General features: G+C 43.1%; 1 protein-coding gene across 1 annotated transcript in view; it reads left to right on the forward strand.

Moving 5' to 3' along the window:
- KIAA1549 (KIAA1549 ortholog) overlaps nt 1–21,313 on the forward strand; it is a 155,616-nt gene that overhangs the window by 74,968 nt on the left and 59,335 nt on the right. The window contains exons 4-10 of the mRNA XM_017880382.1: nt 496–673; nt 2,667–2,797; nt 4,697–4,880; nt 6,742–6,801; nt 8,043–8,191; nt 12,737–12,914; nt 17,351–17,535. Coding sequence (XP_017735871.1) covers nt 496–673; nt 2,667–2,797; nt 4,697–4,880; nt 6,742–6,801; nt 8,043–8,191; nt 12,737–12,914; nt 17,351–17,535 — 1,065 coding nt within the window. The remainder of the gene's footprint in view (nt 1–495; nt 674–2,666; nt 2,798–4,696; nt 4,881–6,741; nt 6,802–8,042; nt 8,192–12,736; nt 12,915–17,350; nt 17,536–21,313) is intronic.

The raw sequence follows: 21,313 nt of genomic DNA on the forward strand, positions 1-21,313 counted from the left end.
CGATCTCCTGACCTCGTGATCCGCCCGTCTCGGCCTCCCAAAGTGCTGGGATTACAGGCTTGAGCCACCACGCCCGGCATATTTTAGATATATTAAGTAAAATGTATTTAAAATTAATTTCACTTGTTCTTATGTTTTTTAATGTGCCACTAGAAATGTTTTAATTGCATATTTATTTTGGACAGTGCTGCTCAATAGGGTAAGTACCGCTTTCTATGTGTTTTAAATACAACAAACACCTTGAATGCCCTATAACTCATTATTCAGTTCATATTTCTGACTGTTCTTTCTTGCTACTCTCATAATTTTGTGCTTTTTGTGCAAAGGTTGGCAGAGAGTAAAAGCAGTAACTAAAATAAAATTTTAATTATCCGTGATGCACTACTCCTTCATTTGAAACTACCAGTTTTTTTAGTTTATTTATAATTTTTTATTTTTCTACCTAACACAACCTCCTTTAAGTTTGAATTGTCTTTGTATTTCTTATTTCCATAGGTTTACGAACTCTTTACTGACTTCACTTTTCTGGTAACATCCGGTCCTTTTGTTTACACGGCAATATCAGTCATAAATGTGCTTATAAACAGTAAGCTTGTGCGTGACCAGACTCCTTTAATCCTGTCTGTGAAACCTTCTTTCCTTGTGCCAGAGTCCAGGTTCCAAGTTCAAACAGGTGAGACAACTCAGCATAGTTGTTTTTATTTGTAAAAAGAATTTCATTTTATTTTTTTATATTTCTAAAATATTGGAAATCATTGTTAGAATTTATTGTTATGATGATGGTTTTTAGAGACAGGATCTCACTCTGTCACCCAGGCTGGAATGCAGTGGTGTGATTATAGCTCACTGTATCCTTGAACCCCTCAGCTCGAACAATCCTCCTGCTTCAGCCTCCTGATAGTTAGGACTAAAAGTGTACACCACTATGCCTGGCTAATTTTTAAAAAAATTTTTTCTAGGCCAGGTGTGGTGGCTCACATCTGTAGTCCCACCACTTTGGGAGGCTGAGGCAGATGGATCGCTTGAGTTCATGAGTTTGAGACCAGCCAAGGCAGCATGTTGAAACCCTGTCTCTATAAAAAATAAAAATATTTAGACCAGGTGTGATGGCTTACGCCTGTAACCCCAGCACTTTGGGAGGCTGAGGCGAGTGGATCACTTGAGCTCTGGAGTTTGAGACGAGCCTGGGCAACATGGCAAAACCTCATCTCTACTAAAAATACAAAAATTAGCCAGGCATGGTGGCATATGTCTGTAATCCCAGCAACTTGGGTGGCTGGGGCAGGAGAATCACTTGAACCCAGGAGGTGGAGACTGCAGTGAGACGAGATCGTGCCACTGCACTCCAGCTTGGGCAACAGAGTGAGACCCTATCCCAAAAAGAAAAAAAAAAAGAATTTAAGAAAAATTATGTTTTGTAGAGATGGGGTCTTCCTAAGTTGCCCAGACTGGTCTTGAACTCCTGGCTCAAGCAATCTTCCTGCCTTGGCCTCCCAAAGTACTGGGATTGTGGGTATGAGCTACCACACCCGACCTTATTATTTAATTTTTAAAAGTGTTTATAATTATGGGAAATTTCAAGCACATACAAAAGTATATAGAATAGTTTAACAGACAACCATGTACTTGTTGTATCTTCAACCATTTTTCCATTCCTAGCCAGTCTTGTTATAGCCACACCCCCATCTACCGTCTACCTTCCCTCCTCTTGCACTATTTTAAAGTAAATCTCAGGCATCATATCATCTCACCCACACATATTTCAGCCTATATAGCCTCTAAAAGATAAAGACTTTAAACATGTGTATGAAGTTAACAGCGATTTCTTTTTGTTTTGAAGATGGAGTCTTGCTCTGTTGCTTAGGCTGGAGTACAGTGGTGCAGTGTCTGCTCACTGCAACCTTTGCCTCCTGGGCTCAAGCAGTTCTGCTGCCTGAGCCTCCCAAGTGGCTGGGATTACAGGCACCCACCACCGCGCCTGGCTAATTTTTGTATTTTTAGTAGAGATGGGATTTCACCACGTTGGCCAGGCTGGTTTTGAACTCCTGGTCTCAAATGATCTGGCCGTCTCAGCCTCCCAAAGTGCTGGGATTACAGGCGTGAGCCACTGCACCCAGCTGTTAACAGTAATTTCTAAATATCATATTTAACTTTTCATTGTGGACATGTTCAAACATTTACAAAAGTAGAGAGAATAACATACTAAGTCTACATATACCCATGGTTAAACTTAAAAAAAATTATCAACATCACCAATTTCGTTTCATCAATCCACCATGAACGTTTTTGTGGACACTAGAGTGTTTTAAAGCAAAGCCAGCTGTCATGTCATTTCACCCATAAATATTCGAGAATTCATCTGCTATGAATTTATATATATTTGAAGTGTTTCCATCTGTCGTGTCTTTTGATACTCAAATTCTTATCTTAGATATTTTTCATTTAAAAATGATACCAGTCACCTTCACATTGCTTGTCTTCATTTACTGCAAAGTTGCTTTTTACATTTCCATGAGATAATATGTAGAAATGGTACATCACAGTACTTAATCCCATGCTATGAAGGAATTAGTTGATTTAGATACTATGTTTCTCTCTCTTGATTCCTTAATACTTCAGAAACCCAGACACCTCATTCGTGGGACTTTGATTGCTTTTCTTTGCAGTACTTCAGTTTGTGCCTCCGAGTGTGGATACTGGCTTCTGCAACTTCACCCAGCGCATCGAGAAAGGCCTAATGACAGCTCTCTTTGAAGTGAGAAAACACCACCAGGGAACGTATAACCTCACTGTGCAGGTGAGAATATCACTGAATGCAGAGCAGAAGGCTTTAGCCCTTAAAGGGGGAATTGTTGCACATTGTTTAAGATGTGCTTAACTCTTATTCCCTCCAGTGGCGGAAACCCAGTTTATGTGGGTCGGGATTGATCTGTTCCTGTGGCGTAGGGTCGGCATGGTGTGCATGGGCTGAGCCTCTTTGAGGGTTGCAGAGTAGCTGATGCCCAGGGAGCTCAGATATGGTGAGCTGAAGAAACATGACCATATTCAGGAAATTCAAGAATTACCTAGAAAGGAATGGTATCGACCTCAATATCCAATGGGGAAATGGCTACCCATACTGTTGTTTCCATATAGCTACTAAGAACAGGCATTGTACATATTGTATGGAAACTGCTGATGTTTTTATATTTCTTTGATTTTTTTCCCTGTACATTCTTTCCTCTCTCTTTCCAAAATGGGTGTTAAAATAGATTTTGGTGCTCCTGGATCCACTTTCCATGTTTCTTATTTTTTCCTCGTATTTTCCATCTCTTTATTCTCTGTTTTTACAGATTTACAAAATGTTGTCCTCCAAGTCATGAATTTAGTCCTTAGCTGTGTCCATTATGTTATGCAATCCCTCTATTGAATTTTTTAGCTTTTTGTTCATTGTTCTTTGCTCCATTTTCATTGTAGGCTTTCCTGCAATGATGCAGTGTCGCCTTAAAAGTCTCTGAGGATGTTGATTAGAATTGTTAAAATGTGTCTTCTGTTTCCTAAGTCATTCCTGTTTTCTCTGCAGTCCTTGCTCTGCGTGTTGATCTCAGTGCTTTGCTTTTGTGCTGTTAGTTTCTGGAAATCTGGAGACTGTTGGTTTGTTGTTAGGAATGAAGAACCAAGTTGTTCATTTTAGTAGCTGGCACAGCTTTCCCCTTGAGCTGTGGGGATCTCTTTCTACGTCAGCTCCATCTCCTGGGGAGAAAATTCATTGGAGTGCTGGGTCTGGGGCGGAATATGTCAGCGTGGGCCTCTCTCTGGGTGCCGTGTGTGGTCAGAGACAAGCAGACAGGGAACCCCTTCGTTCCAGCGTCTAGATAAAAAGGCTCTTCCTGGGGGATGGGGCACTTTAGTGTGTGTCTTAGGGCAGAGCTAGCTGTGTTTTCATTCATTTTCTTTCCTTCTTTGTCTCTGGTGTGCACGGGAGTTATCTTAGCCTCTGCCCACCTTCTTGGTTAGGGCCCAGACCTGCATAGTCCTCTTAGGCAGGGGTTTGTTTTCCCCAGGGAGCAGTTCTTTGGCTTGTTCTGGGTGAGGGCCTGGCTGCTGCTAGGACCTCTGTTGGCCTGGGTGTGGCAGTTAGGAAGGACAGAGGAGGAAGGCAATGGCCTCAGCAATTTGGCACAGCATGTAATTAATTATACTGATTGCCGCTGCATAGCCTGTTCTTGGTCCCATTCCTGCTAATCTCTGCCACAGAGCCCCTCCTGGTCCTCTTGGGGAGCGCGGCCCTCGGCTCTGCTGCAGCTCGTGCTTGTGTATGTTTTGGATCCTGGCTTTCTCTGTTCTGGTTTATATCAATCTGATCCCATCCTTTCTCCATCCCCCAGAGGTTTGACGGAATCTCTGGTTTTCTTCCATTCTCAGTGCTGTTGTGGATTTCTTCCCCTTTGTTCAGCTTATTGTTATTTCAGTGGGATTTGGGGTGGGAGGAGCTATACATGTGCTCAGTTCTTCACTTAATGTAAGAAACATTTTCAATAAACTGAGCAGTTAAACTCTTACAAAAGGGAACCAGGTTAGAAAGCCAGTTATGTTTCCCTTAAAAACTTTACCTCCTTTAAAAAAATCGGTGAGAGAACCTGTGAGAGGGAAATCACGGTTAAGCTTTCAGCAGGATGTTTTATTTTCGAAGCTTATTCTGACTTCATTCTTTCAGATCTTGAATATCACCGTCAGTTCCTCCAGGGTGACTCCTCGGCGGGGCCCGGTGAATATCATCTTTGCGGTTAAAAGCACACAGGGATTTTTGAATGGATCAGAAGTGAGCGAGCTGCTCAGGAACTTGAGTGTGGTGGAGTTCAGTTTCTATCTGGGATACCCAGTACTGCAGATCGCAGAGCGTGAGTACGGCCCTCTCGGACGTGCTGGGGAGGTGATGGCGGGCATTTTGGTGGAAGACCTCTTCTTAAAATTTTTTTAGTTTTTTAAAAGACTTGATTTTTTAAAAAAATATTTTTCCATAAGGTGTTGGGGTACAGGTGGTATTTGGTTGCATGAGTAAGTTCTTTAGTGGTGGTTTTTGAGATCCTGGTGCACCCATCACCCGAGCAGTAGACGCTCCTCCAGATTTGTAGTCTTTTATCCCTCCCACCCCCACTCTTTCTCCCAAGTCTCCAAAGTCCGTTGTATCATTCTCGTGCCTTTGTGTCCTCATAGCTTAGCTCCCACATACCAGTGAGAACGTATGATGTTTGGTTTTCCATTCCTGAGTTACTTCACTTAGAATAATAGTTAAAGACTTGATTTTTTTAGTGAAGTTTTTGGATTCACAGCAGATATGATTGGAAGGTTCAGAGATTTCCCATATGCCTCCTGCTTCCGCACATTCATAACCTCCCCCATCGTCAGCATCCCCCAGGACAGTAGTCCATTTGCTACAGTGATCAACCTGCATTGACGCATCGTCATCATCCATAGCCCATAGTTTACATTAAGGTTCACCCTGGGTGTCGTGCGTTCTGTGGGTTTGAACAAATGTGTAATGACATGCAAATGGCATGGCTTCTCCGTTTTAGTATCACGCAGAGTATATTTCACCTGGACCACTTTTTTCAAATGAAATATCTGACTGAGTGCCAGAATATAAATCTGATAAAATTGGATTCAGGCCAGATGGGTCTGCAGAGCCCTGCTCACCCACTGTGCCTGGCTTTATTATTCGGAGAGTAGAGGGGTGCTATTAAAAAGTACATGAGTTCTGGAAAACGCATAACTTACGGAGGGAGCATGAATCTGTGGTTGTTAGAGCTTAAGGGCTGCAGGAAAGTTTGACTTCAAAAGGGTAGCAGAAGGCAGTATTTTGGGGGTGAAGAAACTGTTCTGCAGAAGGCAGTGTTTTGGGGGTGATGAAACTGTTCTGTATCTTCATTGTGGTGATGATTATGTGAATATATACGTATTTATCAAAACCCATAAAACTGTATGCTGAAAAGAGTAACGTTTACTGTGTAAATTTTAAAATAACAACAATAAGCGAAAACACAAAACCTTTATTCCTGACTGAAGCAACTAGGTTCATAATGCAAATGGAGGCAGTGGGGGAAAGGGGAGACATTTATTTAAAAAAAATAGTAGATTCCAGAGTTGAAGTCAGGCCAGAAAATTCAAATTCTTTTCAAAATGAAACAACCAAATGGCCTAATGATTCGTAATGTTATTTTAGTGTATTGTTAATTAAATTAAAAAGAATAACTTTATAGAAGTTATTCTATATGCAAGATGACAGAGATAAAGCTGTTATTTACAAAGAGTCGCTTTCAGTTGTGCTCAGTGTGTGTATGGCTAAAATGAGGATGCTGGATGGTGGGGCACACTGGCTGGCCCTGGACAAGTCAACACGTGGTCATTTTACCCTGAGACATTGCTGGGAAAGCCAGGGCTCTGAGGTGCACAGCGTGAACATGCATTGCTGTGGAACAGTGACATTCAAAGGAGAACTTGCTGGTGGCCTCTCTATGAAGCAGTGTCCTATGACATGGCTGGAGCCAGCCCTTCTTTTCTTTCTTTTTGTCTCTCTCTTTTTCCTTGAGACTCATGTGTTCAGAAATTGCTACTGTCCATGTCCTCACGCGAATCTGACATTTTGTTCTTTCGTATTTACAGCTAAATAGTAAAGATAGTGTGTTGGGACTTTGTTGTAAACATGGCATTTTTTTTTTTACAGAGTTTTTTTCTCCTTCCCTAATTCTTTCCCTTTTGTAGCCTTCCAGTATCCACAGCTCAACTTATCTCAGTTGCTGAAGTCCTCCTGGGTCCGAACAGGTATGTTTAACTTATGTTATATTTTGGGAACTGTAAGGATAAGAAGTTTATGCAGGCGTATTGAGAAGGATGCTGCTTTTCCTGTTTCCTAAATTTAGGGCAAAATGTACCTTACATTCTTGGCAAAGAATGAATGAGAAAGGGATTCAAATTTGGCTGTGGGAATGTATCCCACTGAGTTATAGAACAAAAAGGACTGACTTTCTTTAAAATTCATACATTGAGTTCAGGGCAGAGTCTAACAGGAACTGACAATCTTCTGACCCAGAACAGGGTGAGGTTCAGAAGCAAGGATCTCTCTCTCTCTTTTTATTTTCTTTTCTAAAAGTGTTATTTGTTTAGTTTAATAAGGACAAGCAGGGTGGCTTGGCACCTAGGAAGCTTTTTTTTTTGTGTGTGTGTGTGTTAGGGGACTGGGTCAGATATTTAGAGGTATGGCATTGCAGTTAAAGGCTTTCTAACCTAGTGCACAAAAGTCTGACCAGTAGTTACGTACTCACCAGCTATCCAGCATGCATGCAGCACAGGAACTAGCTGGGCACGAGAGAGCATGTGGAGTAGTGATAGTTGCCATTCACGGGGTTCCTGCACCTTGCGAGTTCTCCTTGCTGAATGCACAGCATCCCACGTCAAGGCCCCACCGCTTTGCATGCTGCCATCTGCGGTCTTTTCCAGATAATTTCTAGAGCAATTAAGTAACTTGCCCATGGTTGTATCTCAAAGAAAACTTAAACCAGTTCTGGTTGAAAAGCACATGCTCCTTCCTCCCAGACCATGCTGGCAAGCGATTGTCTGTTGAGATCATCTTGTCTGAAGTAGATAACTAAAGATGGGCAGGCTTCCTTTTTTCAGGTTAGTTTGTGAGTCCAAGTCTCAAGGCAAGACAATGAACTCACACCAATTCCAGCAGTGTTGAGATAAGTGCAGACAAAATGTTTGGTCTTGTGTAGGCGCCGTTCAGGCCAAAGCTCCTACCGTGCCGAGTTCCTGGGACTTCTGGCCACCAGTCTGGGTAACACTGAGAGTTTGGAGCTTAGATAAGACTCATGGGCTGCATTTCCTGGACTTTCCCCATTCATGATCACTTTTTCTCCTTTTGATGTCTCCTGTCTAGGGATTGGCATTTTATGGCAATCTTGCGTTAATTTCAAATACATATGCACACATACACACACACACCCCGTTTTTTTTTTTACTGCTGACTTGTCTTGGGTGCCATGTATGTTTTCATTTAAATGTAGTTCTCTTGGGCGTCGTGGAGAAGCAACTCCAGAATGAAGTGTTTCAAGCCGAGATGGAACGCAAGCTGGCCCAGCTGCTCAGTGAGGTTTCCACCAGAAGGCGGATGTGGAGAAGGGCCACTGTAGCTGCAGGGAACAGCGTGGTGCAGGTACTCCACATCAAAGGAGGAGGGGAGGGAGAGAGAGGGAGAGAGACAGCGCTTGTGTGTGAGTGCACACTCCATCTAAAACCCTGTATTTTTATGCAAATGGGAAGTGCCATGAGAAAATTCTGATTTCCACTGATTGCTCTATTGGGTAGACACTGAATCTGGCAGCGTTTCAGTTCAACTGGAGTCTAGACAAATATTTACCAAGGCCTTAGTAAGTAGTAGTATAACAATAGACCTTGCGGAGCAGAGCAGAATTGTCTTACTGGGTTGCCATATCATCACAGGACCTCGTTTATCAAATAGTAGTTTTTAATTAACAAAAGTGTAGCCTGTTTGATGGCATGGTCGGTATTATTGATAGCATTGTAGTGATAAATCATTCAACTGGAAGAGGCCATAGGAGATCAGATAGAGGGAGCTGTGCTGCCCTCTGCTTGAGCATTTCATCTTCTCTGCTTCCATGGTATTATGGAGTCATCACTCTGGTTAACATTTTCAATTTCAGTTTTAAATTTATTTTCTGAGCAAAATCACATCTCTCCAGAAACTACATAGCCAATTAGAGAAGTTTTGAAAAACACGTGTAAAAAAAACGTGTAAAGAATAAAGTGAAAATCACCTAAAATTCAACCAACCAAAGAAAATCCCTAAACATTTCAGCATATTTCCTTCCATTCTTTTTTCCCCATGAATTCTCTGGTAACATTTGGATGACACTGCCTACATCCTTTTGTAGCCTCTCTTCACTTGAGCTTTTTTCTTTCTTTCTTTCTTTTTTTTTCTTGAGACAGAGTCTCGCTCTGTCGCCCAGGCTGGAGTGCAGTGGCATGATCTCAACTCACTACAACCTCTGCGTCCTGGGTTCAAGTGATTCTTTCGCCCCAGCCTCCTGAGTAGCTGGTACTATAGGTACCTGCCACCGGGGACACCTGGTGGTCTCATATTACCCTAAATCTTCTTTACTTGGTAAACTGGCAAACAGGTTACAAAAGACAGATTTGTTTGAATTGAAACGTGACCCATTTAAAAATGCCCGTACTCACAGAAAGTTGGAGGTGGAGGCTGTCATTAATTTCCATCTCCATATGAATTATGTGGATTTTTTTCTTAACAACTGCTGACTTGCTGAACTACGAAAATGGTATATTTAGAGCTGTGGCATTTCAGAAACAGGAAACCAGGGTAGAACTCTGAAGCAGGGGGTGTGGGCTGGCAGGCAGGGTAGGGAGGTGGGTGGGTTAGAGGCATTAGAGGAAAAGATGCAAATGACATTGGCTGTGGGTGGGGGGGCGGGGGCAGGGAAGTGTTGCCTAGAACTGCATCATCATCCTCTAGCCCTCTTACCAATGTGTCCCTCTCATCATTACTCTTTATCCCCCTCCCAGAAATGCAGTCCTTAGGTTACTAAAATAGTTCCTTTGCCAGATGCAGTAAGTTGCAGAGAAATTTAAAAAGTAATCACAATTGAGAGTAATCATTAAGTAAGTATCAACAAAGAATAAAAATTAGAATACATTATAAAAGCTTTGCCTTATTCAACAATCCCTGGCTTCATAGAGCCCAAGGTCTAAGTGTGAGTTAACTTCTGCCCGTGAAACAGTTACAGGACACCATAAAAGTGTATAATATGGGGCTGAATTTGACGTGCAAGCTCCCTTGGCAGGCATGCAGGTTTGTGAAAGTGGCACATACAGGCCAATGTGCCATCTGATAGATTGCTGATAAGCCATGCTCTGCTTCTCTTGCCCCTCAGAGTGACCAAACATGAAGATGTAGATAAGGATTTGTGTACCATGTTACACAGCTGTTCATCAAAACTTAAGTCGTAAATTGAAAATGTTGAAACAACCTAGATGTCCAGCAATTGGGGAATGGGTGAATAAAATTATAGTAAATCTTTATGTGTTGGAATTTTATGCAGTCATTAAAAGAAAAATTAGTGAGTGATATAGAAAAATGCTCAAGTGGGCTGGGTGCAGTGGCTCACAGTAATCCCAGCACTTTGGGATGCTAAGGCGGGTGGATCACTTGAGGCCAGGAGATCGAGACCAGCCTGGCCAACATAGTGAAACCTCATTTCTACTGAAAATACAAAAGTTTTCTGAACATGATGGCATGTGCCTGTAATCCCAGCTGTTCGGGAGGCTGAGGCATGAGAATCACTTGAACCTGGGAGGCGGAGGTTGCAGTGAGCTAAGATCACACCAGTGCACTCCAGCCTCGGTGACAGAGTGAGACTGTCTCCAAAAACAAAACCAAAAACAAAACTCAAGTGAAGAGATGCCCCAAAGTATGTATTCCATGTAATCCAAATGTTAATATAGAATTCATGGAGAAAGAGGAGAACGAAAATGCTGAAATGTTTACAGTGATTTTCTTTGGTTGGTTGAATTTTGGTTGATTTTCATTTTATTCTTTATGCATTTTTTTGCATGTGTTTTTCAACATTAGTTGGCTATGTAATTTCTAGAGAGAGGTGATTTTACTCAGAAAATAAATTTTGAAATTGAAAATGTTAACCAAAGTGATGATGACTCCTTAATACCATGGTTATAAGGGTTCCAGATAGGAATCTGATAGGCAGTAGTCTAGAAAGGATGCTGGGATTAGATTTTCCTGGCTTACTTTCCACCTGGATGTCTTAGTCCATAGATGTTGCCATAAAGGAATACCTGAGGCTGGGTTTGTAAAGAAAAGAGGTTTATTTGGCTCATGGTTCTTCAGGCTGTACAAAAAGCATGGTACTGGTGTCATGGTGAGGGCCTCAGGCTGCTTCCCCTCTTGCTGGAGGGCGAAGGGAAGCCAGTGTCGAAATCACATGGTGAGAGAGGAAGCGAGAGAGAGGGGAGGGAGGTGCCAGGCCCTTTCTAACACCAGCTCTCTCAGGAACTAGTAGAGCAATAACTCATTACCTCGAGGACAGCACCAAGCCATTCATGAGGGATCTGCCTCCATGACTCAGATACCTCCCATTAGGCCCCATCACCAACATCGGGGATCACAATTCAACATGAGAGTTGGAGGGGCTCCAACATCCAAACCGGAGCACTAGATAGACTTGTAGAATCTTTAATCAAGGTGGATATCACTGGATTTTGGGGACTGTGATTTCTAGAAGAAGAAACTATATTCTTTAAATTTATTAGAACTTTTAAAAGGGAGTAAGGAGGTACATGGGTAGAAAGTCAGGTGGATATAATCTACTTCCTTTTCAGTAGTCCTTGGATAGCATTCCATTCTATAAGCTAATGAAAAATTAATCATCGCAGCACCGTTGTCAGGGAGGGAGGAGGTGGCTGGGGAACAGAAGTGGTCAGGAGACTGGCTTTGAAACAGCAGTCAGAGGGCAGGACAATGAGTCCTTCTCAGGATGAAGCATAAAGAACAGATTGTTGAGGGAAGAGAGTTTGGACGTGTGTTGTTAAAGATCTTTAGACACGATCTGGAAGAAGGAGTTCACAGTGAAACCATGAAATTGCTGATCTGCCGGAAGTTTCCCTTGGTGAAGGAGGAGTTCAGCAGCTGTGTCCAGAGCACAGGGTGGTGTTACACATCCACACGTGTGGACAGAGAAGTAGCAGCTGCATGTTGCCAATGGCAGATGTAGAGACCAGCAATTTAAATGGCATGTATAAAATAAGGAGCTTGGAGCCATCGCTGATCCTTTTCTCAGGATGGAAGTTCAGAGTTTTGCTGGAGTCTAAAGAGGCAATAAAATTGTTGCATATTATTAAGAGAAATAGAGTGAAATGAAAAGGTATGGTATGTCAAGTGTGCTAGATTTTGAAATAAGGGTATAAAAAGACTGTCTTTTAACACCAGAGAGAGAAGTTTTGGGATGAATCAAAGTATTATTTGACCCACAAGATTATGAATTTATGAGGTTTATTGTCCATAGAGCAGTGGTGGGTGGGGGTGATTTTGTCCTCCAGGGTGGATCTGGCAGTGTCTGGAGATGTTTTTGGTTGTACCTTGGGTGGTGCAGGGTGGGGAAACCTAGTGGGTAGAGGGCAGGGATACTGCTAACCATCTACAATGCACCCCATGTCAAGGGATTGTCAGTAGAGCTGAGGTTAAGAAGCCCTGCCCTAGAAGAATGAGGTGGAAATACCAATGGGCTGAAGAAAGGATTGGGTAGAATCATTAATAGTTTCAGAGAACCAGGGATGTACCTAATCCTATAGTTAATGTTGAGAGGATGATGCTCTCTTATGACGTGGTCAGCACTTCAAGAGATTGTGGGGATGATTCTAGACCACCTGGACTCACCAGCCCTGGTTCTGCGCATCCTCCCTGCCCCTTTGCCCCAGAAAAGATGTAGAGCGAGATGAAGCAACCTGTTACTCCACACAAAGGAACTCTCCATTGTCCCTCTTCTCATCAACAGAGAGCACCATGGTGATTCTGGGCCCCCGAATGGCTTACGGAGCTTATTATGAGGATTGGAATAAATCCTGAGTGATATAATCAGGATTCAGCAGCCTGAGAGAGGGCATCCAGAAACACAAACTTCTGCAATGTGAATGGTTTCTGCTCTTTCAGGTGGTAAATGTGTCGAGGCTGGAGGGAGATGACAATCCTGTACAGCTCATCTACTTTGTGGAGGATCAAGATGGAGAAAGACTCAGTGCAGTCAAGTCTTCGGACCTGATTAACAAGATGGACCTCCAGAGAGCAGCCATTATCTTGGGTTACCGAATTCAGGGTGCCATTGCCCAGCGTAAGTGCCTGAGGTGTTGTCATCTGGGCTGTGCTGGGCTCCAAAGCCAGGCTCGTTCTGACAGTGAGCTCTGAATGTAAAAGCATTCCGATGTGTGTATAACCCTGATGGTGAAGTGCCAGTTGTTAAAATTAATTCACCAAGACCTTCTTTATTTGGATTTCAATTGCTTGTAGGTTTAGCCTCCACTGCTGTTTTTTCTACCTAGCATTTTGTAGGTGGGGTGTTATAGTGATTTATAGTACATCAACTTTAATATCTGTCCCTCATTCCTTTACTGCTGCTTTTTTTTTATAAATTTTGTCTGAGGCAAAATAATGTGTTTGCTCTGTATTTATTCCAAAATCTTCTATGTCATATTTTGAACATTGGCGGGGACAGTGAGTCATGCAGGAAGCTGGGAGGTGCACCCTGAATTTATTGGCTTCCTTCAGGGTCTTTTAACACAAAGAAGTCCTTGATCCTTCCCCTTTTCAGTCCTGTTTCTCTCCCACCTATCCTCACACCACTCTACAGTGTAGACAGAGGTATTCTGATGTTTCTTTATTATTGTTGGAAGATTTCACTCCTGCCTGCCTGGCCCTGGCTGCTGTCAGTAATTTCCTTTCCACCTCACTTTTTTTTTTTTTCTTTTTTTCTTTTTTTTGAGATGGAGTCTCACTCTGTCGCCTGGCTGGAGTGCAGTGGTGTGATCTTGGCTCACTGCAACCTCTGCCTCCCAGATTCAAGTGATTCTCCTGCCTCAGCCTCCCAAGTAGCTGGGACTACAGGACCGCACCACCACACCCAGCTTATTTTTGTGTTAGTAGTAGAGATGGGGTTTCAGCATGTTGGTCAGGATGGTCTCGATCTCTTGACCTTGTGATCCGCCTGCCTTGGCCTCCCAAAGTTCTGGGATTACTACAGGCATGAGCCACCACACCCAGCCCCACTTCACAGATTTTGAGTATTTAGAAATGAAAAAAAAGGAGGCACATGGAAGAGTGTGTTTTTCTAAATAGTCCTTTAGGATATGAATCAGATTCTTCTTTTTTGGAGAAAGGGTCTTGCTCTGTCACCCAGGCTGGAGTGCAGTGGCTTGATCATGGCTCACTGCAGCCTCAAACTCCTGGACTCAGGTGATCCTCCTGCCTCAGCCACCTGAGTAGCTAGGACCACAGTCACCACCACTACGCCCGGCTATTTTTTTCTTATTATCTGTGAAGACAGGGTCTTGTCATGTTGCCCAGGCTGGTCTTGAACCCCTGGCTCAAGCGATCCTCCCACCTTGACCTCCCAAGGTGTTGGGATTACAGCCATGAGCCACCCCACCTGGCCCAGACTCCTCTTTTAATGTCGATGTTTTTCCTTTATGATCCTGCAAGCAGTCTTGGTAAGACTTGCTTACCAAGTCTTGGTAAAACTTGCTTCCGGCAATAAGAGGAAAGGTAAACATTTAGAGGGAATTCAGCATCAGAGAATACAGAAAAATCTATACAGAGAACATGTAGGAGATAAAGAGAATTTTTAAAAAAATGATAGCTTTAAAATTATCCTTGATAGTAGAAGGTTCTTGTGAAATCTGTACTTGTCCCTGGAGACCAACCGAGATGAAAGCTGATGGGCGTAATTTCTCTGTTTTGTGGAAGATGATGGGAGAGTTTAAGCAAATACTCATTGGCAGTTTGTGTTTGTGAATGTGAGATATGATCATGTATTGATGTGTTCTCCTCCAAAGCAGTGAGTACAAACTATGAGCAAAAACTAACAAAAGCGCTTCGTTACATTTCTTCATATATGCTATTCCTGATTGTAGGAGATGTGCCCTACTCCAGCCAAGCGCTTGACATTTTAAACAGTTAATTGCAATAGGATATGGGCACCTTTCACATCTGATCTTGCACCTCTTTTCCTCAGTTTTGTACCGAAAACCACATGGGTAAAGATCCTGGGATCTCCAGGCTGGTGATTGAAGGAATTCTCAGTCAACACCAGGGATAGCCCAAAGGCAGCCCCAGGACGCTGGTGTCAGGGCCCAGTTTGATCAACCTCTGCCTCATCAGGGTTTTCCTAGGTTAGCGTCAGAAGAGGGCAAGTGGGGTGGCTCATGCCTATAATCTCAGCACTTTGGGAGATAGAGGCAGGAGGATCGTTTGAGCCCAAGAGTTCAAGACCAGCCTGGGAAGAATAGCAAGCCCCCATCTCTACAAATAATAATAATAATAAACTAGCTGGGCATGGTAGGGTGTGCCTTTGGTCCCAGTGACTTGGGGACCTGAGGCAGGAGGATCACCTGAGCCCAGGAGGCTGCACGTGAGCTTGATTGTGCCACCACATTCTAGCCTGAGGGATAGAGTGAGACCCTATCTCAAAAAGAAAAGCAAACCAACAACCACACCCACAAAAGAACTAAGAAGAGTGTCCAGTTGTCTCAGCTTCTCAGTTTGATTCTGTCCCTACTTCTATATTGTCCGTTGCTTTTATGCAAAATGAGCTACATATATTCACTATATTCAGCCCAAATTAAAAAACACAAGTTTTTCACACTTTGTTGCTTTTTACCACATCCCATGCAGCCTCTGCTCTAATCTGTGCTTTTCTCCCTGGTGCATTTGATTTAGAATGCTTGCTCCCTCCCTTGTCACTCCCTCAGGTGTCTAAACCCAAAGTTAAACCAGCACCAAGAACCCTTTTTGTTATTACGTCTTTGAGCAGATACCTTTGATCCCATAGCAGGTGTTAACCATCACAGGATATGAAAGGAGCATAAGACTTAGTCCCTGCCCATGACAACTAAGACGTTTTTGAAAAGACAAGATTTGGCGTCAAGACCGGATGAATGAGTGCAGAAGTGTAGCATTTCACGGATGATCCATTTATGTAGCAGGAAGCATTTTAAATGAGCAATAAGGCACCATGTGCAAAACAAAGAGCTAGTGATGGACATTAAGTGGCCGAGGAGTTGAAGTGCAACTGTCCTAGGCCGTGAAAGAGGAGTGGAGGCGGGTGGGGTGGGTGTGGCAGCAGGCTGGGGAGTGGCGGATCCAAAATGAGTAAGATTTGCTTCGTGTAAAAGTTGACAACTGGTAGCCTAAATAATGCCGTTTCAATGAGTCATGTTTCAAAGGTTTAGGGAGAGACACAGGTGGGGCAATGAAGGCAGTGACTATGGGACACTTATTAGGACTTCAGTTTCCAAATTAACACAGTGAAGCTTCATTTCGGCAAATATAAGGATCATCTTCCTTCTTTTTTTATTGTGGTAAAATATACATCAAGAAATGTACCAATTTAACCCTTTTAAGTGTATACTTCAGTGGCATTGAGTACATCCACAAGGCTGTGTAACCATCACCACTATCCATTTCCAGAATCTCTTCATCATTCCAAGCAGAAACTTTCTATGAGTTTTTTCTAGATACTTCATATAGGTAGAATCATACATTGTTTGTCCTTTCGTGACAGGCTTGTTCCTTGTTCCATTATGTTTTCAAGGTTCGTCTGTGTAGCAGCATGTATAGAATTTCCTTCCCTTTTAAAGCTGAATGATACACCATTGTATGGCTATACCACATTTTGTTCATTCATTCATCTGTGGATGGGCATTTGGGTTCTTTTCATCTTTTAGGCTATCGTGAATAGCACTGCTATGAACATCAGCATCTCTGTCATTTTTCATTGCTGAAGGGGAAGCGACCAGTTGCATTGGTGCGCATGTCCTATCTCCTTACTCTGTTTTGCTTTGTGTATGGCACTAGTGCGATATGAAATTATTCAGTGATTCATTTACTTGATCGTTTTTCCTTTCCCCCACTAGGACCTAAGCACCTCAAGGGACTTCACTTGTTCACTGTTGAGTCCCAACTTTCAAACTGTGTCCAGCACACTTAATAAACATTTGTGAACACAAGAAACTTGGAGTAGTGAGGAAGGGAGAAAGAGGTGAAGGGTTTTCTTCCATAAACTCCTAGTTGAGATGCATGTGCTTTATGTGATCTGGGAGGGTGTGAGTCCTGTGGTACTTGATGCAGCGGGCAGGACTGTGTTCTGGAGACACAGCTGTTTTTTCTCTCCGCCTTTGAAGAGAACTGCCTTTGTGCAAAGTTGTACAGAACCAGTTTTGCTACGGAAAGATCCTGCAGTGAAAAGTTAGGGGTGAGCTAGTAGAATAAACTGGAAATCAGGAGACCTGGAATTCACTGAGCTTTGCCATTAATTCAGCCATGTACCTTTGGATATATCCATATGTCGTTGTGATCCCTGATGTATTCTAGATGTAACATTGTATGTTGTGTTTCTCTGCTGGTCACATTTCCTGTCATCTGGAGATTATAACCTGGAGCCAGCTATCTTGAGCCGAAATGTCACAGACTTCTGAGTTTCTTGTAGAAGACACGTGCAATCTAGTAAATGAGTGAAGAGGGAGTTATCGAAAGACCTTTCTTCCTTGTCTGCAGCTGTGGACAGGGTGAAGAGGCCGTCTCCGGAATCCCAGAGCAACAACTTGTGGGTCATTGTTGGTGTGGTCATCCCGGTGCTGGTGGTGATGGTGATTGTTGTCATCCTCTACTGGAAACTCTGCCGCACAGACAAGCTGGACTTTCAGCCTGACGCTGTGGCCAACATTCAGCAGCGTCAGAAGGTAAGGGGCAGCCTCTTCCCCCAGTGTTCCCATAAGCAGTTTTGCGGGGCAGGGATAGAATGAGTTTGGGCTCTTGATACTGAAAGATGGGGAAGAGGGAGGGCTCTTATGGAAATCTTCTGGCTTTAATAGTGGCATCCCTTTGCCTTTGTTTCTACTTCCTGAAACCCTCCTTCTGTGGTAGTAAATATAGTCCAAGAATGTGAAGCTGTATGAAAGCTTAGCCACGACATGTGCTCTGGGTTCTACTGTGATTTTATTTTATTTTATTTTATTTTATTTTATTTTATTTTATTTTTATTTTTTTTATTATTATTTATTTTTGAGACGGAGTCTCGCTCTCCTCAGCCCAGGCTGGAGTTCGGTGCGCCGGGATCTCGGCCTCACTGCAGGCTTCCGCCTCCGGGTTCACGCCCAATTCTCCTGCTCAGCTCCCGAGTAGCTGGCATACAGGCGCCCGACCTCCACCCAGGCTAGTTTTTTTGTATTTTTTCTTTTTTTAGTAGAGATAGGGTTTCCACGTGTTAAGCAGGATGGTCTCGATCTCCTGACCTCGTGATCCACCCGTTCGGCCTCCACAATGGCTGGGATTACAGGCTTGAGCACTGTCGGCCTGTGATTTTATTTTGTATTTCTTGAGACAGAGTCTGGCTCTGTCACCCAGGCTAGAGTGCAGTGGTGCAAGCTCGGCTCACTGCAGCCTCCACCTCCTGGGTTCAAGCGATTCTCCTGCCTCAGTCTCCGAATAGCTGAGATTACAGGCATGTGCCACCATACCTGGCTAATTTTTGTATTTTTAGTAGAGACAGGATTTTGCCATATCGGCCAGGCTGGTCTTGAACTCCTGGCCTCAAGAGATTTGCCTGTCTTTGCCTCCCAAAGTGCTGATATTACAGGCATGAGCCACTGCACCAGGCCAAATTCTGATTTATTTTACCCCTGGACATTTTCAGAGGATAGGAGCCAAGGCAGACTTTCTCAGATCTGTTGATCTGTTTCGTGTATAACTCCATTGGTCAGCTGCTTTATTTTCTGTTCACCATATTTGGAAGCCCACTTATCCACCTTGATCATTAAAATGAACAATACGTACCTTGAACATTTTAACTTAAAATATATGAATGGACATTTATTTGCCAATCCTTCAACATATCCCAAGTCTTGTTTTGTTTTGAGTGTTGGTCTACTGAGAGGAATCGCATATGGTCTTTCTTAAAATAAACAACACCCATAATGTGTCAGTTTCAGGTTCCAGTTTGGGTTTCTTTAGAGAAGAGCAATGCTATTTGAATGCAAAGTTCTCTCGATTTTTTTAATACCTCCCTCCACTCCCTATCCCCTAACTTTGCAGACTTTTGACTTAATTCACCTACACCTAATTTGACAGCAGATTTTTTAAGTAACCTGTCTTTCCTATGTCTTTCCAAAGCATTCAGCGTAAGTTTTATAGAAATAGCAATTTTCTTTTCCCACCTATGTTTCAACAGTTTCCATAGTATTCAAGAGTCCCGTCAGGTTTCAGAGCCAAAGAAATTGACTTTTGGTCAACATTGAGCTTACCTGGTGTGAGCAAAACATGCCAGGCCTAGAGGAGAGCTCACTAGCACAGCATAAGTACCAGTCAGCGTGTTTACCAAGGGAGTGGTAGTCAGTCCACTGTTATTAACAGTCTACTGGGTTAACACGCACTCTCCGTGGGTCTCCCGGATTTGGAGGACTCATTCTGCTTTAAAAGCTTGATAAAACAAGCAAAAGTCAAAAAACAAAGAATAAAAGATTGCCCTATCTATTTTAAACTTTGTTTTGGTTGTCTTGGTATGAAAATTCTGCATATTACAAACCTAGACCTGTTGAATGGAAAAAAAAAATGCGTTACTTTAAAATTTATTTTACTTTTGTAAAAGTAAAGAAAATTTCTTGTTTCATATGAATTAACCAAAAAATGCAAAATCTTTATTAAATTGCAAGCTTATGGCTATCAAGTACATTAAAAGCATCTTGTACATTAATATTATGTTTGTTACCTATCTTTGTTTATTATTTACATAGTCTGCTAAGGTTCTTTTGTTGTTCTTGTTATACTGGTGAATAGCATGGGGAAACCTGGGAAACAACGTTCTGGGTATACTAAATGATTCATAGTGTGAATTTCATTGTAATAAGATCAACAATAGGTTTGGAAATGTTTTTGTTCTGGTGAAGAGTGCTGTTACAGAGGGAGTTAACTAGTGTAGATGGTTATGTGTTTAGGTCTTTTATGGGCCATATTTCCTATGTATACACTGCCAGGGAAGTCCATCTATTACCTATTACTTCAGTAAACTGTCAGAGGACAGCATCTCTTGGGGTCAAAACGGAATATTCCCCAAGCTTTCTCCTTCTCTCGCTTTTACTTCCTAAATATTTTTATGTCCCAGATGTGGCTGTAAATCAAGTAGACAGAGTTTCAGATGGAACTTCCAGCCCTTAGAGCTGCTCTTTTTCCTCCAGGGCTGCAAAGATCTGCCCATACGTTTTGACAACAGATTTACAGAAAAGGTCCTGCAGGGAGGATTCTCCGAAAGAATGACTGTCTTCTGACACTGTTAGGAGGGCAAAGCCTTGCCAGTGTTGCAGAAGTTCAGTCTTGTTTTGCTGGCATAAGAACCCCCCCTATGGATTTTGTCATGTGTTTAAAATGGGAAAAGGATGCTCTTCATTTAGTTTAAAAGCAAATGTCTTTACTTCATATATGTTTCTTTTAAGGTCATGTGGCCATAGCAAAGGGCCTCTCACCTCGTCCTCAGGGTAATCTGCAGAGATGCCCCCCTCCCCTGTGGCTTCAAGAGCTCTGTCTCCTGCTCATGTGGCTGTTGCCTCTCTCTCCGTTCTGCTCTCCCCACCTCCTGATGTGCCTCAACACTACTCTCTGAAATCCTTCAGCAAATCCCAGAGCTGCAAACATCTGGAAACAATAAATCTGCTGACCTAAAATCCACACCCCCCCTTCCCCTTGTAATGAGAAGGAAACCTCTTCAGATTGTCTGGGAGTAGATTAATTTTGAAATATGATAGGAGGGAGAGGCCATTCTGTCTTGTTTTGAGGCACGGCCTTTGCTTCTTTTCAGTAATAAAGAAAAAAATCCTATGTAGCTTTCTTTTATCTGTATTCTCTATCTATAGACTAAAGTCATCATTTGTTACTATTGCCTAAGAAACTCCAGCCTGAATCCTCTTCATCATGAATGGCATTGGCTGGATGCCACTGGCCTCATGGAAACTTATTCCTTCTGATGGGGGATAGTCCACACCTCGTTATTGGTGTCAGACCAGAGCTCCTGACTACCCTTTGTTGCTTCTAAAGGGCAGCACTTTGGGCAACCGGCTGGAGCTGCCTCAGGCACCGGGTGTCACTCACCAAATATTGAGCATTTGCTCTGAGCCACACTAGATCCAGCTCAGTTACCAATACAAATAGCACGCAATCTCTGCATTCCAGGGCTTTAGCAAGGGAGAAGGACGAGCCATCCAAAAGCAGTCATCCAGGAGTATAAGGATGTCTGGAGAACACAGAGGAGGGGGGCACCCCACTCGCAGTGGTGGGGTACCTCCACCTTCCTTGAGGAGGTGACACCAGGGCTGAAGCTTTACGGTGGAGGAGATGAAGGCGGGCCCAGTAGGGGAGCGGCAGGCCGCTCAGGAAGCTGGAGCAAAGGTCGTAAAAAAGGGCACAGCCGAAACCCAGGTGGCAGAGAGCCAGGCCCTGGGGAGGGTTTCAGGACATAGAAGGGATTGCAAA

The sequence above is a fragment of the Rhinopithecus bieti genome, unplaced genomic scaffold, assembly GCF_001698545.2.
Source record: "Rhinopithecus bieti isolate Rb0 unplaced genomic scaffold, ASM169854v2 scaffold_11401, whole genome shotgun sequence".
In the NCBI taxonomy this organism is placed as follows: domain Eukaryota; kingdom Metazoa; phylum Chordata; class Mammalia; order Primates; family Cercopithecidae; genus Rhinopithecus; species Rhinopithecus bieti.